Genomic DNA, 21022 nt, shown 5'->3' on the forward strand with positions numbered 1-21022 from the left:
CACAAAGCAGCAAAGCCCAAGTTATCCCAGAAATCAAAACAGACACTGGCTTACTAAATCAACAGTGTCTGTGGCAAGTCCAGAGACACACAGCCTGCAACTTCCCAAGCAGGGACAGACTCCTGAGACCACCCAGTCTTTGCAGGACCCTGAGAACATGGTCCTGTTGGGACCAGGACTGAACTCCATCTGCTTGCATAAATCTGATCCTAAATTCTTCCCAGGGTGCTGTGGTGCAAGCTGAGCTGTGCAATTTCTTCAGCTACATACTGAGGAACTGTTTCAGAGCAAGACTCAGGTTCTGCAGGTCAGAGTGCAGCTAATCCAGGATTCAGCTAAGAGAGCAGCTGTGCCTTGTGGTCCTTCCAAAGCACAACTCTTCTCCTCCTGCCACTTCTGGACAGGTACAAGCCTTGCTCTGCACTTGGGCAGATCATAAATGATGCTCTGAGCCTGGCTGAGAGCATGAGTACAGCTGGAGTAGGAGAACAGGGCAAGTTCCTGAGATAGTCTGCCAGAAGAGTGAATTAAAACTTACCCACTTGTCAGAACATACCATGAGGCATTCAGGCCTGCAGAGAACTGGGGAGCCCAATTTCTGCTGGAGGACTACATTAACATGCTACCTTTCAGTATTGAATATCAGCTGTCTTAGGGCTGCCAGAGATCAGCTACCTGTCGTTCAGGCCCAGAATGACCAGCCACAGTCTGAAGACCTCTCAACGGGGGTAGAGAGGTAAAATGCACATTAATGTACCTGTTTGACAGGCTGAGGCGTGAGCCTAAGGGCTGTATTACAGGTCCTTAATGATGTGAGGACCCTTGTGGAATTCTGTCACTCTCAAAAGCACAAATCTGTACACTTTCATCTAGGTAGCTTTAAAAAAAATGGATTCCCAGTAATGTCCCTGAGGTTGCCTATGCCTTTCTGTTTGCAGTAGAAGCAGCAGACTAGAGCTCAGCTGAGAGTAGACCTGCAAGCCTGCTCTCACCTTCGCTGGGGCATCACCTCCCTCCCAAGGTACGTCCTCTTTCCCAGGTCATGCCAGCCCATGCCACACATTTTTCCAGCATCCTGCTTGAGATGCAATGACGAACAGCAGGATCAGCACTGAGAGCTCCAGCCCTGGTGCCTCTCCTTTTGTTCAGGAACCTTTGAAGTCCCTCCTCCATCCTCTTTTGCATCACTGCTGGCATCAGCAGGACAGCGCTGGTGGGAGAGAGGGATAGAGGAGGGGCATCCACGGTACAAATCGTAAAGCAGAACTTTAGCCCCAGGGCTGAGGCCTGAAGGCATGCTGCTACCGTGCCATCTCCTCCCCGGGTAGCAAGTGGTGAGAGCAGGCCCTGGGGGCACGGAGAGCCCAGGGCAAGCCCTCCAGTAGATGGCACGCACGGGCCTAGCAAAGCGTCACTGCAGCAATGGAGAGAAATCTGACACTTCCAGACACTCCCTGGGAATAGCCAGGGGCCGAGCAGGAACCAGGAAATACAAGCTCTCCCTGTCCAGAAAACAGTTCTGCTTCATGGAGGAAGGAGCGACATGGGCAACGTCTGCAGCTGTGGGCGACCATGGTGAGTATGGTATCCGCCAGGTATGGGGATGGCAGACAAAGCTCCGGGCAGCCTGAGCAGAAGTTTGGGTGGACTCTGCAAGCTTTGCTTCCATGTGCTGTGTTTGCCAAGGCTCCTGCGTGGCTTTCAGCGCTGCACCTTGCCAGCTCACACAGAAACTGAGAGCAAGTGAGCAGGGGCATTGGGTCGCTGCTGTGCAGGTGCCAGGGTGGGGATGGGGACTGGGACAGGAACCTGAGGCAGCCCCTGCCTGCCAAAGGCTGGATAGGGGGAGGCGAAGGGGCTTTATTGCTCATGTCTCAACACAGATGGGCTGTGACACCTCCTAGGGCCGGCAGCTTGGGTTCCCACAGCCACGCCAGCAGCTGAGAATAGCTCATTTCTAGGAAGGATCTAGTTAAAATCCCTGTCCTTGCCCCAGTGGTCTCTGGCCAGGTGCAGGCTGTAAGCTGTCCCTTTGGCATACTGCAGGGAGGGGCCCCTGGGGCAGTGCTGGCACTAAGGGCTCATGGGTCAGCTACCCCATCCTGCTCTCAGCTCATCCAGCCTCTCTCCCTGCCTGCGTCCGTCTGGGCTTTAGTTGCGCTTGGGAAATCCTGGCCATGTTTTTCAGATGATGTTGCTCTTTCTCCCTGGCTGCTGGCTCATGTAGTGCCCTGGACCTCGTGCTTACAGAAAAAGGGCACAGTGGAGCATCATTCAGTGCCAAGTGGGAATATTTTCAGCTCTGAGAGTCGTACGGGGGGAGAGGCATGAGTATCAGATGGAACTCCGAGCACATTCTCTCCAAGACTACATTTGTTAAAAGTATTAGAAATTCATCAGCGCTTTTTAATAATTACAAGAGGCACAGCATCACCTAGTGGCTGGAGCAGAGGAGGAGGTTCAGGACACCGAGGTCCTTCTAACTCGAGCCCTGAGCTGGAGGGCAGAGTTGTTCGGGATTTAGGAATAGGAACTGCAGGTGGAAGGTGTAAGGCTGGTTCTTGGCATGTCCCCCAGCAAGAGTCACATTTTCTACTTCCTCTGCCCTCTGGCAGAGGATAAATGAAGCACTCAGGGCATCAGCTTCATTACTGCAGCAGACAAGGGCCTAATGGGGGAATGCCTGGGGCACAGGCTGGTTTCCCTGCGCAGAGGCGCAGTTGCTGGGCACTGTATTGATGCTGTGTGGCAGGGAGAGTCGTGCCACAGCACGGACTGGCAAAGCCAGAGACTCCGGAATACAAACAACACCATTGCAGTGTATCTGTGGTGGCACTTTCAGGACCAGACAATCCCACGCACAAACACTTCTGCCTCCAAGGTCACTCACCTATACAGGACCAGGCAGGAGAGCAGCTTTCTGATCCCATTTGGGGAGCAGCATGGTGGCAGGCTGGCTCCTCTGGGGCAATGTCAAATTCTGTTCCCCAAGGCTACTGGACAAAGACTCCTGTGTCCCACTTGATTTTTTTCCCAGGGGCTGCCCGGAAAGTAAGAAGCTGGGATGGTATTTCTGCTGGTGGTGTCACTACTACCTTCTGGCATATTTCTGCAGCAGAGGGCAAAGCTCTGGCCAAAGACCCTTTTGACCCCAGCATCCCTGTGGGACTCAAGTGCTAGCATCTGCCCTATAGACTGTGCAGCTAGGAAAAAGCAGAGCTCTCTCCCCAGAAGCATCATTCCCTGTCCTGTACATGGAAACGCATGGGTGAAGAAGGACCTCAGGCTCCCAGGCTGTCCCTGTGCTGCACAGGTTATTCAAACAGGCTCCAAGCAAGGAGAGAGGAAGGCAAATGGGAGTGTGCTGTTGGTAACATGGGCTTGGGAGACAGAGAGGAACACAGTCAAGAGCAGACTCGAGTACTGAAGCCCACTGCAGAAGTTTGCATGATTCATAGCATTGCCTTGGTGACAGAGGTAAAAAAAAAAAGGTACTTAATTTTAGTTCAGGTGTTTCCAGGCACCAATACTGCTTTTATTTCTGGATATTTTCTCAGCACCACAGCCGTGCCAGCAAAGAGCTGGGCTTCCTAAATAAAGCTGACTTACAAAAGGGCTCAGTGGAGGTAGGCACCCACCTTCTCCTGGATGGAAGATCCTTGTCAAGATTACTACCAAACCATGGGCCCTAAGGGAGACACAGCAAAGAGCAAGAGACTGAGGAGGTTCCTGAAGTTTTTAAGGAAAAGCCATTACAGCATTTATTCACAGAAGAAAGTTACTGATGAAGGAAAGTATGCCCTCAGGTCTGGGTACCTCTGCAAGTACAGCCCTGTGGAGGGCAGGCCGCAGGTATTCTGACCACTTGTTTTAGTACTCAGGGCCTCCAGTGCGCGTGGACAGCAAAGATAGCAAAAATCAGGACCCACTGCGAAGCAGGCTTTTGTAGGGCAGAAATCAGGTTGGCATTGACGTGGGGAAAGGGGAAGAAGCAATATAGGAGCAGGGACATGTGTGCTGTCATGCAGAATACAATGTGCTTCTAGCGGGCTGTGAGTTAGTTACAACATGTCTGACCTGGTTTTGAGAAGAGGGGAGAAGTTTGCCCTGCTCTTGTTTCCCTTGCCACATCCGTTCTAATTACCGCTGATCTGAGGCTGGAAGATGCTGTCTCCTGCCTGGCTGTGATTAGCCTGCAGACAGCCTCAGAATAGCTTCAGCCTACACACTGGCTGCTAATGTTCTCTCTACAAAGGCAGGCAACCAAAACAAGCAAGAGTGTCTTGGAAAGCTGATACTGCAACCTACCTCCCAGGAAACAGGATATGGACCCTGCTGATTTTGATTCAAATGGTGCTATTTTAATTACATTGCACAATGTGCCTGAATGCTGTAAAAAAGCCGAAGTGCTCTAGCACACAAGCCTTGGCAAGGAGGGCCCCGGAGATCCCGCAACTCATAGAGTGGAGGAGGGAGCTGCAAGAGCCAAGTAAGAACCACCACAAGACAAAGCAATGCTACCTTGAGCTAGGCCCCTAATGCCCAAGAGCTGTATCGAGATTTTGTCTGCCAAGGACTGGAGGGCCGTGGGTGCCTCTGTGGGGCAGCACACAGCAGAGACATGAGAAGCAGTGTTGCATCCTTTTGCACAGGCGCATGGTCACCCTGCCCCAAAGCTGTCTTTGACTTCCCGGGTCTAGCAAGTCTGGTTAATCATTATTGACCATTTTGAAGGTCTCCACGTTCTTTGCCCACATTCACGCTTTTTTGTTTTGCCATTAGGGTGCCAAAGGCCTTACTGCACATGCCCGTCCTGCTCATCCACCCACTGAAACTGCCTCTTAAAAGCTGGCAAAGGCAGAACTCTGCCTCAGGCACTGCATTGTTCCCACCTATGGCAGGTCTGTCTGGCAAATGCACATGCTGTGGGACATTTAACGCTTCTTGGGAACCATCTGGTAACTCTGTAGCCCCATTAAAATCACTAGCTGCCTACTTTCAGCTGCTGTCTGCACTGCAGCAGAGACACAGACCCACATGTGACCCTCAGCTTGATGTTGGTTGGCAGCCAGGACCAGATAGACATGCATATGCAGGAGGAGCCATACAAGGGCTGGCACCTGCTCTCCTCCGGCCCTCTGAGCATGATGCAATGATAACATTTCCTTCATGCATCTGGCCCAGAAAGTGACATGTCTATGCTCTGCCAGACAGCCTGCGCTTCTCTGCCAGCACCAGCCTGCAGGAGCTCAGCTCCCGCCTCTGTTGTTACAGCTGGAATGAATTTGGCTCCTGTTCATTCCATGGCTGGAACATAGATTTGGCTTGTCTCTCTGGTCACACAGGTACAGCCAAGATTAGGGTTTGGCTTGGCTTATATTAAGTGCATAGCTTGTTTGGTTTGGTGTGCTTTAAGTGGAAAACTGAGAGCAGGAAAACTGCCTGAAATATTAAATTAGCACAAGGTCTGTGCAGTGCTGCTCCTTGGGCAAAGGGGCCAAAGTGTAGGGTACAGGGCTATCAGAGCATCTGGCACTAAGAGAAGGGATTTGTCCCAGTTGAGATCATGCTCGGCACCCTGCCCCTTTGATCATACAGCTGTGGACATGTAGGTGCAAAACTACAGTGAATTCACTCTGACGCATGTGCATATTGGAGAGCCAGGCAGGGCTGAAAGGCAAGGAGACTTGGGAGTGTCTGTGTGGTATGCTAGGTGTGTCACAGAAGGAAATACAACCCCACATCTCCCCTTTCGACCTCCCTGCAAGAGTAGCTCAGGTCCTGGCTTGGCTCAACAGCTCTTCTCTGAAACACTTACTGGGCCTTTCTCATTACCCACAGATGTGGTACCCTGGGGTGGTGCATTTGGGTTTGCATGTTTTGAGAGCAGAGTCTGGGGCTTCTCAGGGCTGACATCTCTCTCTGATTTCAGGAATTGTCCTTCACCTTTTAAAAGAAAGAAAGAAAAGCAAGGTAAGGATTTGTGAAAATGCTTTAGAGGACAAGAAGAGGTGGAGTGACTGAGCCCCTGGTTAGCTGACAGTGCTGACTGTGAATTGGATCCCTGAGGCTGAGGTCCCCTCCCATACTCTTTTGTACCTAATCTTCCTCAAGAGAAGTTTGGTAGAAGCAATAGGCAAGATTTCTTTAAAACTTAAAGCAAGCAAATCAATATACCTTGGGACTTGGCGGGGGGAGGGAAGGGACTCCAGCAGTATCTTTAAAATACCAGAGTCCCACATCAAAACACATGTGAGTACTCCCAAGTGGCAGCGTAGCAGAAGCTGCATCAAACCCCTGTAAGAGCTGCAAACATCTGTCTGGCATCAGTCCCCTGGAATAAAGTCCATTGACTAAGTAGCCCAGTTGTGTCCTGTGGCCTTTGGACCATGCTGGGCAAAATATGTTTGCCAGGCAGCAAAGGAAATAACAAAGTTAAAAACTGGATCTGACTTCTCCAAGGGCCTGACAAGGAAGCTGTCTGTGCTGTGTCTGTCGTCCTAGGTTCTGCCAAGAACATTGTGGTCCACAGCAAGTTGTCATCCTGGGAAACCTTACTTTTTTTCCAAAGAAACAAGCCTAGGCTTTCTTCTTGGAGGTGGGCCTCAAAGACAGCATTAGGGTTGAGGGCATCAGATGAGGTAGAGATTTGATTTGTGGCCAGTGGGGAGAGCCCGTGGGCCATACACTGCATTTCTGCATTGAAAGGTGGAACAATAAACAGTTGTGTTAACCTGATCCACTGGTGTTTCTTTTTCAGGAACTAATGTGAGACGTGAGAGCCAACAGCATCAGCCCAGCAGGAAGGTAAACAGCTTCCCAGAGTTGTTTTCCTAACACTATATTAAGAAGGCAGAGCTGACCACCACTTCCTAAGCTAGATGGGTTGGGAGGACATGGGGCAGCTTATTCAGAGCCATGAATCATCTCATCCTGTGTAGGCTTTAATGGCTGTGGGAACAATGTGCGTTGCTGCACAGTGATGAGGGCCCGTATTTTCCCCTAAAGTGCAGTGGAAGCAGTAGGATGAAATCTCTATGTGAGCCTGAGATGTCAGAGGGCTGGATGGTGCTGGGGGAAGTGTGCAGGGTGTCTCTGCCTGGGCATGTGTAGCAGCAGCCCAGGGAACTGACCTTCCAGAGCTCTTTCTCCTCAAAGGCTCCAACGTACGAAGATGTCCCAGAGCTTCCTGTCTACGCCACCGTGAGTAAACTCAAGAGTGTGAAGCAGGATGACAGCATTCATTATGCAGACATCCAAGTGTTCACCAAGGTCCGGGAGCGCTCTGCAGCAGAGGTGAAGAACTTACAAATGCAGAATGCCACAGAATATGCCACCCTCAACTTCCCCCGGCCCAGGCTGAAATATGACAGTAAAAATGGGACCCTGGTATAAAAGGCCCCATCCTCCTTCAGCAGCAAATGGATTTTACAGGCTTAGAGATGCTGCAGATGCAAGCTAAGCTCATGGACACCTCAAGTCTTCCTGAGAAAGTGCAGAGGAAGGTGTAGAGAGGCTGTGTCTTCCACCTGCATTTCTCTTTGGAGGACACAGACATATTTATTCTCACATGATGAGTAGTTTCCTATCTGATTCTGCTGACAAAATACACCTCTTCCCCTTGGAAGAGTTGACTCTGAATCTGGCAACCCATCTCCTCTCAGCACTGTGAGAAGACAGAGCTGCTCCTTGGCTGATGAAGGCTAACACCACAGCTCAGAGCTGCAGTGAGAATGTTCCTGCTGTGGCACAGGACCAGATGAGTGCTGCTCTGCAGATGAGTTTGAGAACATGGCATACAGGATTCAATACTGGGACAAGGGTGGTGTCGCCACAGGATTTTACATTAATGTTAAGAAAATTCTGCAATGTGCAGAATGACATGTGGATGATACTGTGAAGAAATGGCATGAAACCTTTAACAGTATCTACTGCAATGTCTTTCTCTAACACCTGCCACTGTAACTGCAGTCATGCGCAATGTGCATCTCCTTTCTCAAAAAGCAGTGTTCCATAACCACACACAGCACTCTAAAACCAGGCCAGAAATGCAGAATTAACTGAGTGGTACAGAACAATTTCTTTCACTGAAGGGCTGTATGGATATGCATCCCTACCTCAACAAGCACAGAAGTGAGTAGTGAGCTCTTTGCTCTGACTGGAAATGAAACAAGGAACATTTGCAATTGAACTGTGAGGCAGCCATTTAAAAGCTATGGCCTATGTTCAGGTCAATTATCCAGTCCTTAGAGTACAGCAGCTGTCTTCATGCCTGAGATACTGGGAATGAATCCTGGTCAACTTTAGAGAGAGCTTTGGGCTTTTCCTCCATTTTTTCTTATTTCATACTCTCAGCCTTAGTTATAAAACCCAGTAACACAAAGCACACACCATGTGGTGTTTTCTGCTAACCCACCCAGATACACCTTTGCAAGTTTGTTTATGGATTTAAAATAGTTGTAGTAATGTAGTATAGCAATCATCCAGAAGGATTCTGCCACTGGACTGAATTTGGCAGCTGCAGCACTGGCAGTTGAACAGGGCTCCCAAGGAGTATCTTCAGGCACTAAATCAATGGTGGGCACATTCTGTTCCTAAATAATGGTCTGCATAACTAAATGCAGATCATGGGACAACCTGTTTATTCCCAGTGTTTAAAAATGGACATACTGGTACATTTTATAAACATACATAATTTTGCATATCATGGTTCAGCTAAATGTAAAAAATGTGAAGGATTTCCTATTCATTACAAAGAAGCAAGCTGGTATGGGCAGCTTGGAAGTGCTTTGAGGACCAATCCTACAATTTTTCTACTTTTTTTGCCCATGCTATCCAGTAGACCTCAGCAGGGCTACTGTAAGGCCAGAGTAAGGTTTGCAGAAGACCCCTTTCTACCTGAAAAGGGTTTTTTTTGCCCATGCTATCCTGCTAATCTCAGTGGGGCTATTGTAAGTCTGCAGCAGAAGGCCCTTCACTTATAACAGGTACAGGATTTTGTTATTGGAAGGGTTGGTTCTTTTGAGTGCCAAGGATTCCTCGTTCTGCTCTTCCAGCTTCCTTTCTGTACTCCATGCCCAGCATGAAAACCTGTCCTTTGGACTGAGGAGGACTGAATGGGCGCATGGTTTACTTACAAGAGTGTGTCAGGGAGGCATGGGACACTCTAGCACTCAGTTGTTGCTAGCCCAGCTGTCAGAGGGGCAGCTAGAGACACAGATCCAGATCTGGTTCATGCTGGGCAGCAGTTATGTACCTCCTTGCACCAAAACACTGGTACAAGAACTAGAACGGGATGCTGGCTTCCATTCTAATCAAGCCTGTTCTAATAAAGGAATAAATGGGATTTTTCAGAAACAGTATTAAATGTGGACTATAGTTCAGGAGATGGGAGGTTTTCTAGAAGGTACAGACTCCCAACAGGTCATTTCTAAACTCACTTTGAGTGAAACAGCCTGTTATTGCAGTGGCATGCACAGCATGTGGTACTGAAGTTTTTCCTCACCCAGCGGGAGAGCTGGGGGTGGGGACAGCAAGCTGCACAGGCGCTAAGGTCAAGCTCTTAGGCCCAGAGTGGTGTAAATTTGCACATCCATCAAGTTAGACCAGTTTTGCTGTGGACATAAGTAGGACCGGGTTTGGCTCAGAGGAACTTGCTTTTTCACTTAGTCACTTCACTTAGTTCTGTTGATCTGTGGATCAGTCCTTTTGTATTCTAATGAATGGGAGCTACTGTAGAAACTATCTTTTAATGAGTGCCTCAAAGCCTGAAATGGTAGTTTATTTCCTAAGGAGCTCCAGCTTCCATACTAGCTAGTACTTGGTGTTGTTTCTGGAAGTACTGCATATCTTAGAGATAATCAAATGCTCTGCATGGGCACAGGAGTAGTACAGTAATTTTTGCCTGTTTACCAGGCCTCAAACAGATAACATGAAAGCCGTATGTTCTGCAATAAGGATTTTTCTGAAGGATTTGGTTTTGCACTGAGTATTAAAAGCTTCCAACAGCCTATCTCCTGTGTTTCCCGAGGTTGTTACATTTAGGTGTTAAACGACTGTCCGACGGTTCTTGAACATTAAAGATGTAATTTTTAGTTTTAACCAATAAATCTGCGGTTCTGGGGGAGGCCGTTGCCCGCCTGCTGCACCGGGGCCCCAGGGGCGCACAGGCGGCCCCGGGGAGCGCCTGAAGACGCGCCTCCCGGGGGCACCAGCCGGAGGGTCTCGCACGCTGGCGGGGACGCGCCGCCGCTGCAGACGGACGCGCAGGAGCGGAGCGGCACTGCGGGTGCCGACCGCAGCCCCGACCCGCCTTCCCGCCCACGGCTGCCGGTGGGCCCGGTCCGGCCGGGCGGGGCCTGCGCGGGGCCGCCCCGTCCCGCCCCCGTCCCCATGGCGAGCGGCGACGCGCCGCGGCCGGGCCCGGGCCGGGCCTGCACCCTCCCGCCCGCGCCGGGCGCAGGTAGGGCCGCAGGTAGGGCCGCAGGTGGGGCCGCAGGGAGGGCGGGTCCGGTGGGGAGACCCCGCCACCCCACCCCACGGGGACCCCGGTTTTCCCTGTGCCACCCCTTCCACAGGGGCTCCTCAGGCCTCGGGACCGCCCTGCTCCTGGGGACCCCCGCGCTTCAGTCTGCCCGACCCGCTTCCAGAGACACCCGGGCCCACACAGTCCCTCCGATGCCTCAGATCCATGCCCCGCGCTTTGGGCAGCCCTGAGCGCTCGCTCACAGCCCTGCTTTGCAGAATGAGCCCCAAAACACCCCACCCCGAGCAAATTCAGCACGCCGCCTTGCCTTTGCCTCTGTGACCTGTCCCATCCTACCCGAGACCTTCGGCCCCTAGAGATGTACCAGGATGACACAACCAAGACAACAGTGACCATCTGCCTAAGGGTTACGCTCCTGCCCACCTTTAAATGATTCTTAAAACCAGTGATTCCCACTGTCATTCAGTCTTTCTCTAGGAATCTTACCATTATTACCATTAACTCTTCCAAACTCCCCCACCTTTACTTTCACCAGACTTCACCCCAGACTTCTAAAGGAAGACTAAGCAAAGAAAATATAGATTACCAAATACGAATGTCAGTACATGGAATTGTTTCCTAAAATTAGTTATGAATGTTTGCTGTCTGGGCTAAATGCACTGAATCAAGCAATACCCTGAATATTTGACCAGTACAGCTTTGGCTGCCATATTTGACTTCTGTTGAATTTGGACTCCCCCTCCACAATGGGACGAGATAATTAGATCCTATGTGCGATGTAAGCCAATGTAATCAGGAATCTTTTTTCACATGTGTTTTGGGGGAATTCTGCCAACCATACATATTCTATATGTGGAAGAAAACACAAAAATGTGTAAATTTCACTAAGACTGTAGCCCTTAAATATATTTTCTGCAGGCAATGAAAGAAGGTGGCAACTCTCCACCTTTGTTTTGCTTATATTCAGTCATTTTATTGGTAAATCTGTTCTCCCTCTAAGAAAACGATTTCCTTTGTAGTTAATACATTTGCTTTTCCCCCTCAGGCTTCAAGGGGGAAGGAGTGCTGGTACATTCCCCTTGCCACTGAGCTGAGCTATGGCATCCGACACTGGAACTATGGTGGAGGTGGACATGGTGCCCCGACACACATCACAGCCCGCTGCATCCTCTGTGAGTTTCCAGGAGTCCTTTTTGTGTCTGACCTCTGTTTTGTATACTTGATGGAGAGGTTGGGAGGGGACACACAGTGACACAAAGGCATTAGTTGCATTAGGCACCTCTTTTTGCTAGTACTGCAGCTGTGGCCTCACAAGCCTCACAGCCTTTGTTTTTGAATCAGCCTCACTTGCTTTTATTTCCCCAACCAAAATTTTGTTAGCAAGAGCTGAACTGGGCCATTGATCACTCTTTCTCAAGAACTGATGAGTGAAATAATCAGAGAATGGCGATGAAGTGCCTTAAAATCCTTGGATGGATGGTTTGAAGGAAGGTTTATGTGTTGACACTGGTGGTGCTGCAGTGACACGACGACAGGCTCACCACAACAACAGGAAATGGAGCAGTGGCAGGGCTTGGTCATGTACCTTGCCTGGAATTCAACTGGTGCAAGCGCAAGGGTTAGGGTTATGCTGAAATTGGCCAGGAGAGGGCAATACCACCACGCAAACTGCCATCCTACATGTTTGTTTTGAAGGTCACTCACACCAGGAACAGTTGATGTGTAGATCCTTTTGATACCATTGCCCTGTGCTCTTCGTTTTGGAATCATCTTCACGTGAACGCAAACCAATTCCAAGATCCCCGTACAAGCTCTCTGTGGCACCGCCCCCAATTACACCAACATGGTGTTTCTTGCAGAGATAACATTCAAAGGTATCTATTATGATGTTATAAAACTGAAACAAAAATATGATTCCTGCTACATGAAGCTTGAAATTTAAGAGTGAAGCACAAAGATGGAAGAACTAGAATTTAATTTTTAAAATGTATTTTCAGCATACACGTACACCCAAAATGCTCTTGTGTTACCACAGTAAACAGAAGAATGGCTCAGCATGCTCTGCCTCTCAGTCTAGCCATCAAAAATGGCCTAGTTTCTATTCTCTGACATTCATATTGTCAAAATGAGGCAGTTCTGTTCCAAATATAAAAAACCCCATGTAGAAGCAAATCTTTGATGACAAAATCTCTGATGGAAAACGTACCGCAAGCAGGCCTGTATCTGAACCTGGCACGTATAATGAGAAAACTTTTGCCTTTCACTGTATTGGTGTTTCTGTAGGTAGAAGGTCTGTAACAGGGATATGGGACCACCTGAATTTCAGGCTTCAGTCCCAGCTTTTCTTGGTTGATCGACAAAGGCAGGCAGGGTAGCGCTTCTGGCTTGAATAGTCTCTCTGATGCAAACCAACTTCTTCACGGTTCCCTCAATAGTATTTCTGCATTTCTGAGGAATGGCACTAATGTACTATGGGTAACACATCTGGCTTTAGGTCCTCTGATTCGTGCCAGGAAATAAGGGTAAAGGGAATAGGGATGAGAAAAGTGCTTCTTGGTACTAATAAATATGTGGGTGTTTTTTTGTCATTTGCTGTTATTTGGTTGGCCTAGGAGAAATTGCCCTTTTCTAGACCACATTTGACTATTTTATCTGTCTAGATCTATCACTATGTTTCTGAAAGGAAGTCCAGGAATCTCTGCATGGTTTATATGCAAAGCCAGCTGCTCAATCCATGTGGTTGACAGCCCCCTCACCATCATGCTGTGTAATGTGTCTTGCTATGCAATGGCATGGGGAGCACACTGTGACTGAAGGATGTGTTATCATTCTCATATGACTGCTAAGCTGTAATTGGGGGTGGTGCCATAGAGAGCTTGTATGGGGACCTTGGAATTGTTTCAAGTTCAGATGATCAAATAGCTGAGTCCCACTTATGAACAAAGCCAGTCTGCATCCCTGACAAACTAGAGGTGCCTGCCAAGACTTAGCATACAAGCTTTATGAACAAATGCAGGTTGCACTGCAAGCAGTGACTTAATGGCAGTCTCTGTACCCTGCTGTTGCCCAAATGTGTTGTAGTTCTTACAGGGTGGAGCGCAAGTGTTAAAACTGCTTTATTGTTGCCTATCACTGACACAACAGGACGCCTACTAAATGCCACAGAGGTGGACCATGATAAATGAACTGGTATTCTCACTGTGTCACCTTATCATGATATAAACAGTACATTTTACATTTAAAACCTGTTGGTGCTTTGAATTTCTATGCTGTTTGAACCGATTATCTCTTTATTCTAATTTTTATTTATTTTTTTAAACCTGTAAATTTGGGTTATGTCTCCAGTGTAAAGTCTGTGGCTAGGGACTGCCTGCCTTTGGCTTCTCTGCTCCTCAAAGGACAAGGGTAAATATCTAGAGCTTGCAGGGATTATGAGCATTAAATATTTAATCTGCTGTTGAATTCATAAAACAAATTATAAAAACAATCAGAGAACACCTAGCAGCCATCTGCAACCTATCTGTGCATTCAGAGTGCATTTGAATTTACATCAGTACATCTGGAGTTAACTTTTTTGTTCCAGAAATTTAAGTGGTATAGGGAAGGGATGGCTTCAGCATCCTTACCTGTTAATATTAGAAGTCTTCTATGAACGTATGTTTACTATGTAGCACTGAAAACCAGATAACAAATATAACTTTTTCTTTCAGATTATTAGTCAGGAATAGCATTATAAAACTCGCAGAAAAGGCTCAGAGTGTGTTTTGTGGTTGTTGGTTTTCATTTGCTTTTTTTTTTTTTTTAAAATTATGTCACTTTCTGTCTGATGGGGAAAACACGTTCAGTTTTTCTATGAAATTTTATTGAAATTGCAAAGGCATAAGCTTCTTCATTGCATCACAAAAATGGGGATATTTATTACTGTCTATTTAATGGCATTTTGAGTGTCAGAAGTAAACTGGATCGAGGTACTAGCCACCAGCATTGCCAGTTTACAAGACTTTATGCAAAGCCTCACAGTAATCTGTTGTTTTGCTTAACAGATGTGGTATTACAATAAATTAAAACACAAAAATCTCAGTGCCCACTGAATTATGAAAAGTAGGAAAGGCAAACATGAATAATTTAAATTTTTGTCTTGGAGGTGTGGGGGCTGACGGGCTGACTCCTTTTTGAATGACTTGAGCTGGTTATAGAGGGAAATTACCTGTTGCTTGTCTTACTGTATTTTAGCTGCGTCTCCATATGTGACAGGGTAAAACGGTAAAATTATGCAATTGCTTTTTCCTCCAGATGCTTCAACACTTAGGCAGAAAAACATGTTTGTTTTTAAATGCGTCTCTTACTTAGAAATGTTCAGCCAGTTATTTTGAAATCTGAAGACACAGTCTGATGTCACTGGGCGGTACTTGCAGTGTCGCGCTGTGGTGTGGCAGCCAGAGCCCCTGGCAGACGGTGTTTTCATCCATTCTGAGAGTTGTGGGGGTTTTTTTGTTTGTTTGTTTGTTTTTTTCCTTTTTTTTTTTTCCTGGGCATTTCCTGTAAGGTGAGATGAAATTTGAGAGATTGCCTGGAGATATCTGATACTTGTTTCTGGAATGAATGCAATTATTGATTTAGCAAATTTGCTGGGGATTGTATTTAATTCTAGTTTGAAAGTTGCCTTTTTTATTCTGTTGACATCATTGCCAGCGAAGCCAGAGCAGGGCCAAGTACAGTGCAAATGTTACTATCTGTGTTGTGGCCTGGTTTGCAGCTTCCTGCCTCTACCAGGTTGCTGACGATGCTGCTGTTTCTTTGGGGCCACAGAACCATTGCTGAGAGTTAAAACTGGCAGCTCTTACAACGTTTCCTCTTGCTTTTCTAGCAAAGCGAGGCATCTGCTATTTGCCGTTCTTAGACGCTCTCCCAGCCCCCATACTATACAGGGATTGCTGTGTTTGGTCGGTTTGAAAATGTCTTTTATGCAGCAGGTTTTGTGTGAGTACGACTGCTGGAAATGGGTTTCAGATGTTTCCCTAACTTCAGTCCTCGTCCTGCATCTTGTAAGCTGAAGCGTTTCCATAGGAACTGTATGACATCTCTCCCGCCACTCCCCCAGCAGCTCCTTCTCGAGCATGCCCAGTGCAAGCCTTGACTTCGGCTCAGCTATCTGTGTGCAATAACAGGCTGCACATATGGGACTATGAATGCGGTTCCTGATGAGCTCCAACTCTTTGTCTTTGGGAGAAGAAGGAAGAGGTCGTGCCAAAAGCTGGAGGATTTGCCCTGTGTCCTCTGAGACCCTTACCCGTCGGTGGGCTTGTGGAGAATGCTTGCTTGTTTGGCCAGGGGGAATTTACTGGATATTCTTCAGGAGGGCTTCACAGAGGTAAATGCATGTCCCAGGTCTCACACAGACCTTTCTGGGGCAAGGTAGCATCCTTTTGTGCAGCATCTCAGGAATTCTTATACCTCCCAGTGCTTTCAGTGCTTTGAGGAACAGAGAAGGAGAAAAATGAGCAAGTTTTCAGGGTGGGAGAGCTGCTTACTAACAGAAGGGCATACTGGGCAGTTCAGCCAGGAATCTGCAAATCAACGATAGTTTTTTGAAGTGTTTGTGGCTGTTTTACAGGTGGTGTTTTTAGCTCAGGAGTTTTATTCCCTTTGCAGTGCCTTACTGTTGTACCAGTAAATAATATAAACTACAGCAAGGTTATGGAGCACAGCTCATTTTGTAACATGGAAGTCTCTATGTCTGAAGGCTGTTGGAAAGCCTGTAAATCTGCTTTGTGGACACACATTTCTTGGGAGAGGCTGACAAAGAGCAGGCTTGGCTGTTTTTTTCCCCCGTCTTGTTCTGTAGATTGAATCTCTAGGGGACTGAAATTCATCTTGGTCAGGAAAATATAATTTTAAAAGTGTTATTTATTTGCTTACTCTGCTGTTAGGAAGAGTAATAAATTATAAAATGAGGAGTGAGAAGTATCAAGAAATTCCAGAGATGGGAATCCTGTAACTGCATGGGGAGTGCAGACTGCTGTCGGCTTCCCTTTTTAGAGTGAAGGAAAAAATTAGTTCCGTTAGACTCTCTATGGACTCAGTACAAAATGCCAGGGCACCTACTGCCTGGCTGTGCATCGTGCAGACCATGCTGGAGCATGATTTCCTGTCTGTAAGCTGAAAAGGAAGGAAAACTCTGGGGGCTCATGCTGAATCCAAACAGCGGCTGCTATTTGCTTTCTCACCTGGTCGCAGGGATACCTCTTGGTGTGTTTTATTCTTTCTTAGAGTGCACAGTGCCTTTTTTTTTTTTGTTTAGTGGTTCCTCATTCTTGCAAAGCTCAGCCCCCACCTGACTGTTCTGCCCCCATACTTCATTCTTTACAGAAAACTAATATTGTTCTTGCGCTTAACAGCACCGGTCAGGGGAAACAAACTGGGTATTAAGCCTCACAGCTTCACCCGAGCCACAGGTCTCCTTTAATCGTTCAGTGTAACTGTATAAATACTCCATCCCCTCCTCCACAGAGTATCTCAGTCTCATTTTTAGCTTGCGAAGATATTGCTTTAGCTCAAGCTTACACTTCCTGTGCTCGAGGGCAGGAAGCACATCTTCTGGCACTATCCTTCTCTGGTATAAGCTAATAGTAACTTGTATATTAATAATATAATTAATAATGGGAGCAAAGAACAGTTTTCCGTTCAGTGCTAGCCCCACCCTGACTGTCTGGTTTTACGTACAGACGGCTCAGCTGTAGGAAAAAAGTCCATCTCCCACCTTAAAAACAGATTCACTCTCATGTCTCCCACTTGGGATCTCTCTGCCACATCACACACTTCACATTATAACAAAAGTAAGATTAAAATCAATTTTGCAAGTGCAGAACCTACAGTACAGAGAGGTTAAGTGACTTGCCAAGGATATGCATCGCATCACATCACAGTCACAACTGGAAAGGAGTGAGAAACCCTGTAATTCCATGCCTTCTGTTTTGATTCACCGATTGTACTTCCTCCCTTATCTCTTTATATGTTAGGTGCTTATTTATAGAAGTTCCTGAATGTAAAAGAGTGTCCCAAGGTGTCTGATCCCAACACAGCATTCTGATGTTAAAAGGCTGGAAGCGAGTGGCTACTAAACCTAATCTTTGGGTATAAAAACAGATTCAAGATAAAAAGTCAGACTTAAATTAAGACAAGCAGTGAACTGGGATATTGCAGGAATTGCCTCTCTAATTCAGTGTCTATTCTTTTGATAGAGCACCTTTTCTGGCCAGGTGACTCTTTCTGTGACTAGATACCTTGAAATACAAGGATGTACTTTCCAAATCTGTGCATTAACATATATGAGTAGTAAGTTGCTAGCAAGCTACTAGGTGTGTGTGCAGAGCTCAGGTGCAACCTTACACATGCTTGCAACCTAGAGGCCAGGTATAGCTCCAGTTTCTCTAGGGATATTGATTGTGTGTCTCTATCTTGCACCTTTGACGAATAATCCATGCCTGGAAAGTTATCCAACACAGCCAAGATGCTACAGGCAAGTTTCTTTTGTTCCTTTGCATTCTTTTCCCTCTCTCTGTCCTGCTGGCTGAAGGACACCCCATCAGCCTCATTATCTCATGAGCAGGATGGAGAATGCAGCATAGTTGTCCCTTCTATAATTAATGCCTGTTCTTCACAGATCTGTTAGATTGATGCTTCCTCCATGATTAACATAATCTCAGATTGCTAAAGGCGCTCTGTAAATTGCAAGTTCAAGCCAGTGTAGTTCCCTTCCCTTTCAGAGTCCCTGGCCAAAATACATTGTGTCACCTGCAGACATGTAAAGCAAGATGACTTTTGATTGCTGTTGAAATGTAGGTAACTCCGCTGTGGGCATCACACAGCTCCTGTCCCTCTCTCATTAAAGGACTACCCTGCCTTGAAGATGTTTCCCTGCTATTTATTGAGAGTTATCCTGCTCTTGCGGCAGCTAAATATTTCAATCCCACAGGTGGATGGTGGCATGGGAATGTATGGCTGCTAAAAGCTGTAGTTTATAATGCAAGGAAATCATAGAGGGCACAGTCTCCTCTGTGGTGACTCTGTCCATGTGGCCTCAGCTTGTTCTCTCCTCATCAGAAAACTCAGTTTATGTGAGATATGCACTCACACTTCTGTCAGTTCTTTAAAACAGATGGGGCACACAGAAGTGTGTCAGAAATGGGCCTGACAGCTCCAAGACATTAATGTGTCTATATTTTAACAATAATATACCTTCTCTTTTTCAAGTTGGAAGATAATTTCCTCTGTCAGTCTTAATTATGTAGTTGCTTGTGTACAATAAGTAATTTCAAGTAGCTATTTTTCCCTCTGAGATTACATTGAACAGCAGGCCTGGGGTTGGGTCTTCTCCAGAGGGTGAAATGGCAGTGAATTTTTAAGAGCCCAAGCAGAGGTTGTTTTGAAAACAGGGCCTCCCAACAGCAGCAGAGTGAAATGCAAGGTTATCATATAAGTCTCTGTCTACATGGGGAAATACCTACACATTTTGCTATATGAGAACTGCTAATTCCCAGCGGTATGCGTGCAGGAAGTGGTGCAGTGCAGGCAGGGCTGTGTTCTCTCCCTAGCAGGCTACTCATTGCCTGCCCCCTCACCAAGTGCTTAATGTAATATTTTCCATTGAGTAGTGGGTTCTTAGCTGAGTGGCATCTGCAGGAGGTATTTCCTGGATTTCCCACACATACAGTCTCTCTCCCTCACTCTTCAAAGTTTGCCGTATCTGTTGGTGGACTTGAGGTGATTAGATGGTATCCTACCTGTGAGATGAGTCCTTGCTGTGGGAAATGACCTGGATTTGATTTTGGTTTCCTTTTCTGGTTGAAGTAATTTTCTGGCAGTATGGACTTGCTACTGTCTTGTTCTGGAAGCTGTTCTGTTCCCCTTGGTGTAACATGCATGATCTGTGATAAAAGTCTCTCTGCTGCTGTGATCTTAGCAGAAGAATCTTGCGCTTACCCTCTCCTTGCAATAAGTGCTATTTATAGATAATAAGATTCAATATGAAGAGAGCTGGTTTGCTTCTGCTCTCCTTCATCCAGTTCACCCCATTACACTGTTACAGCCACGGGATAGTCAGGCACACTTGTTTAAGGCTTGGCCAGAGTGAGAAAGGCTGGGATCTGAAGAACTACCTGAACCTTGCCAGGTTGCCTGTCCGGTCCGGGAGAGAGTGGGCAGCTGCTGCATTGTAATTCTGCTAAGCCTCAAGTACAGACATCAGAAAACACAGCTGGGGCTTCCCACACCTGAATTTACATGGAGACGTACTTTAGCAGACAATTGCTTGCTCTAGAAGGAGTTCTTATCCATTTTTCCCAAAGCCCTGGTGCCTGATCAACAATAGGACTATCAGCAAGGGAAGGATGTATTTGCTGTTATATAGGATATGGGGTTGAGCAGTTAGGATTCAATCTCTGCCTGAGGTTTACTGTATGCCTAAGCCAGGCTGCACAGCAGTGGCTGTCCTTTGGCAGGGTGTATTAGAGTGCATTTTCACAGTAACAGTCAAAGATATTCTTATCAAAGCATTTTACAAGGAACATAAAAACTAGTAAAGCTGCTTTATAGCTAGAAACTGAGGCACACAGAGGTAAAGTGGGCTGCCAAATTCACAGCAAGTCATTGGTAGACTAAGGAACAGAGTCTGTCCCCTAAATGTGCCTTTTTCCCTGACTCCCTGTTTTCATCCTGGACCAGGCAACCTCACTGGGTGTCACTTCCTCTTCTCTTCATATGAAAGGTTCTCACCTGCAAAAAGCACTGTTCAGACCTACTGTGTGCTCAGTCTCTTCACAAAGCTTAATTTCCTTGTCTGTACAGGGCTAGTGACTGCATTCTGCTAAATAAGGAACAATGTTCCTTTTCTCTCCTGAGCATCAGGGGATGTCTCAGTGCAACTTGTTTAGACAGACCTTAGACTTTGTTTGGGTGTAGTGGAACGATTTGATAATTCAGGGTGAATCACGTGCTCCAAAGTACTGGCAGTTTACAGTAAAATATCTCTTGTGGCTCAGCTTTTTGCCTGTATGCTTGCATAGAAATACTGCCTGTGTGAGAAATGGGCCTCAAAATACCAGATTGGGGAAAATGCAGAGGCACTAAAACATCTTGCAAAAGTGCCAGAAATTATCCCTAAAGCAGCAACCTGGTTTTGAATGGCAGTGACATTTTGAGGCGTATAGGAAGATTCCTTTTACATGACTTTCTATCTGGTAGACTTCTGGAGTAGTTGCTGCCTGCAATGATAGTGCATTTGTTTAAGGAATTGATACCATCTTCAGATTTCTGAAAACAAAAAGGGTACATAGAACTGCCCCTGTGGGTGTGGAAGGTACACTGAGTAAACCCAGGATTTTTACAAACAGGAGATAGGAGTTAAAGGAGGTATAGGTAGAAAACAGATTAATTGCAGGGAGAATGGTTGCATGTGGTGCTATGAAAGTGACAGGCAAAATTACTGTCTGAAGAAAGCACACATAGATGCCACTCACAAAAATACCCATATATGAC

At 46.8% G+C, this 21022-nt stretch overlaps 2 protein-coding genes across 5 annotated transcripts in view; both read left to right on the top strand.

The window, feature by feature from the left end:
• The first annotated feature begins 1206 nt into the window (after positions 1-1206).
• Positions 1207-10126, top strand: C21H11orf52 (chromosome 21 C11orf52 homolog). Of its 2 annotated transcripts, XM_009509013.2 has the most exons (4): positions 1444-1575; positions 5933-5973; positions 6761-6807; positions 7159-10126. In XM_009509013.2, the coding sequence occupies exons 1-4, from the start codon at positions 1544-1546 to the stop codon at positions 7393-7395; spliced, it is 357 nt and encodes a 118-aa protein (XP_009507308.1). In that variant the 5' UTR covers positions 1444-1543; the 3' UTR covers positions 7396-10126. The 2 variants fall into 2 exon arrangements, with proteins under 2 accessions (XP_064326851.1, XP_009507308.1); XM_064470781.1 differs by lacking the exon at positions 5933-5973 and having other exon boundaries at positions 1207-1575.
• Positions 10127-10385: 259 nt separating this feature from the next.
• The window catches only part of DIXDC1 (DIX domain containing 1), a 44835-nt gene continuing 34198 nt past the window's right edge, over positions 10386-21022 (top strand). The window contains exons 1-2 of one of the 3 annotated variants that reach the window (XM_064470813.1): positions 10386-10462; positions 11532-11658. In XM_064470813.1, coding sequence (XP_064326883.1) covers positions 11584-11658 — 75 coding nt within the window. In that variant the 5' untranslated portion in view covers positions 10386-10462; positions 11532-11583. Of the gene's footprint in view, positions 10463-11531; positions 11659-15604; positions 15858-21022 lie in introns of those variants that run through there. The other 2 variants (XM_064470814.1, XM_064470815.1) reach the window with 2 other exon arrangements.

The sequence above is a fragment of the Phalacrocorax carbo genome, chromosome 21, assembly GCF_963921805.1.
Source record: "Phalacrocorax carbo chromosome 21, bPhaCar2.1, whole genome shotgun sequence".
NCBI lineage: Eukaryota > Metazoa > Chordata > Aves > Suliformes > Phalacrocoracidae > Phalacrocorax > Phalacrocorax carbo.

Coding starts and splice junctions, on each gene's coding strand:
- C21H11orf52 (XM_064470781.1), top strand. CDS start 1,386: ATGGCACGCACGGGCCTAGCAAAGCGTCACTGCAGCAATGGAGAGAAA. Junction 1,576..6,760: donor TGCAGCTGTGGGCGACCATG/GTGAGTATGGTA, acceptor TTTCTTTTTCAG/GAACTAATGTGAGACGTGAG. Junction 6,808..7,158: donor AGCATCAGCCCAGCAGGAAG/GTAAACAGCTTC, acceptor TTCTCCTCAAAG/GCTCCAACGTACGAAGATGT.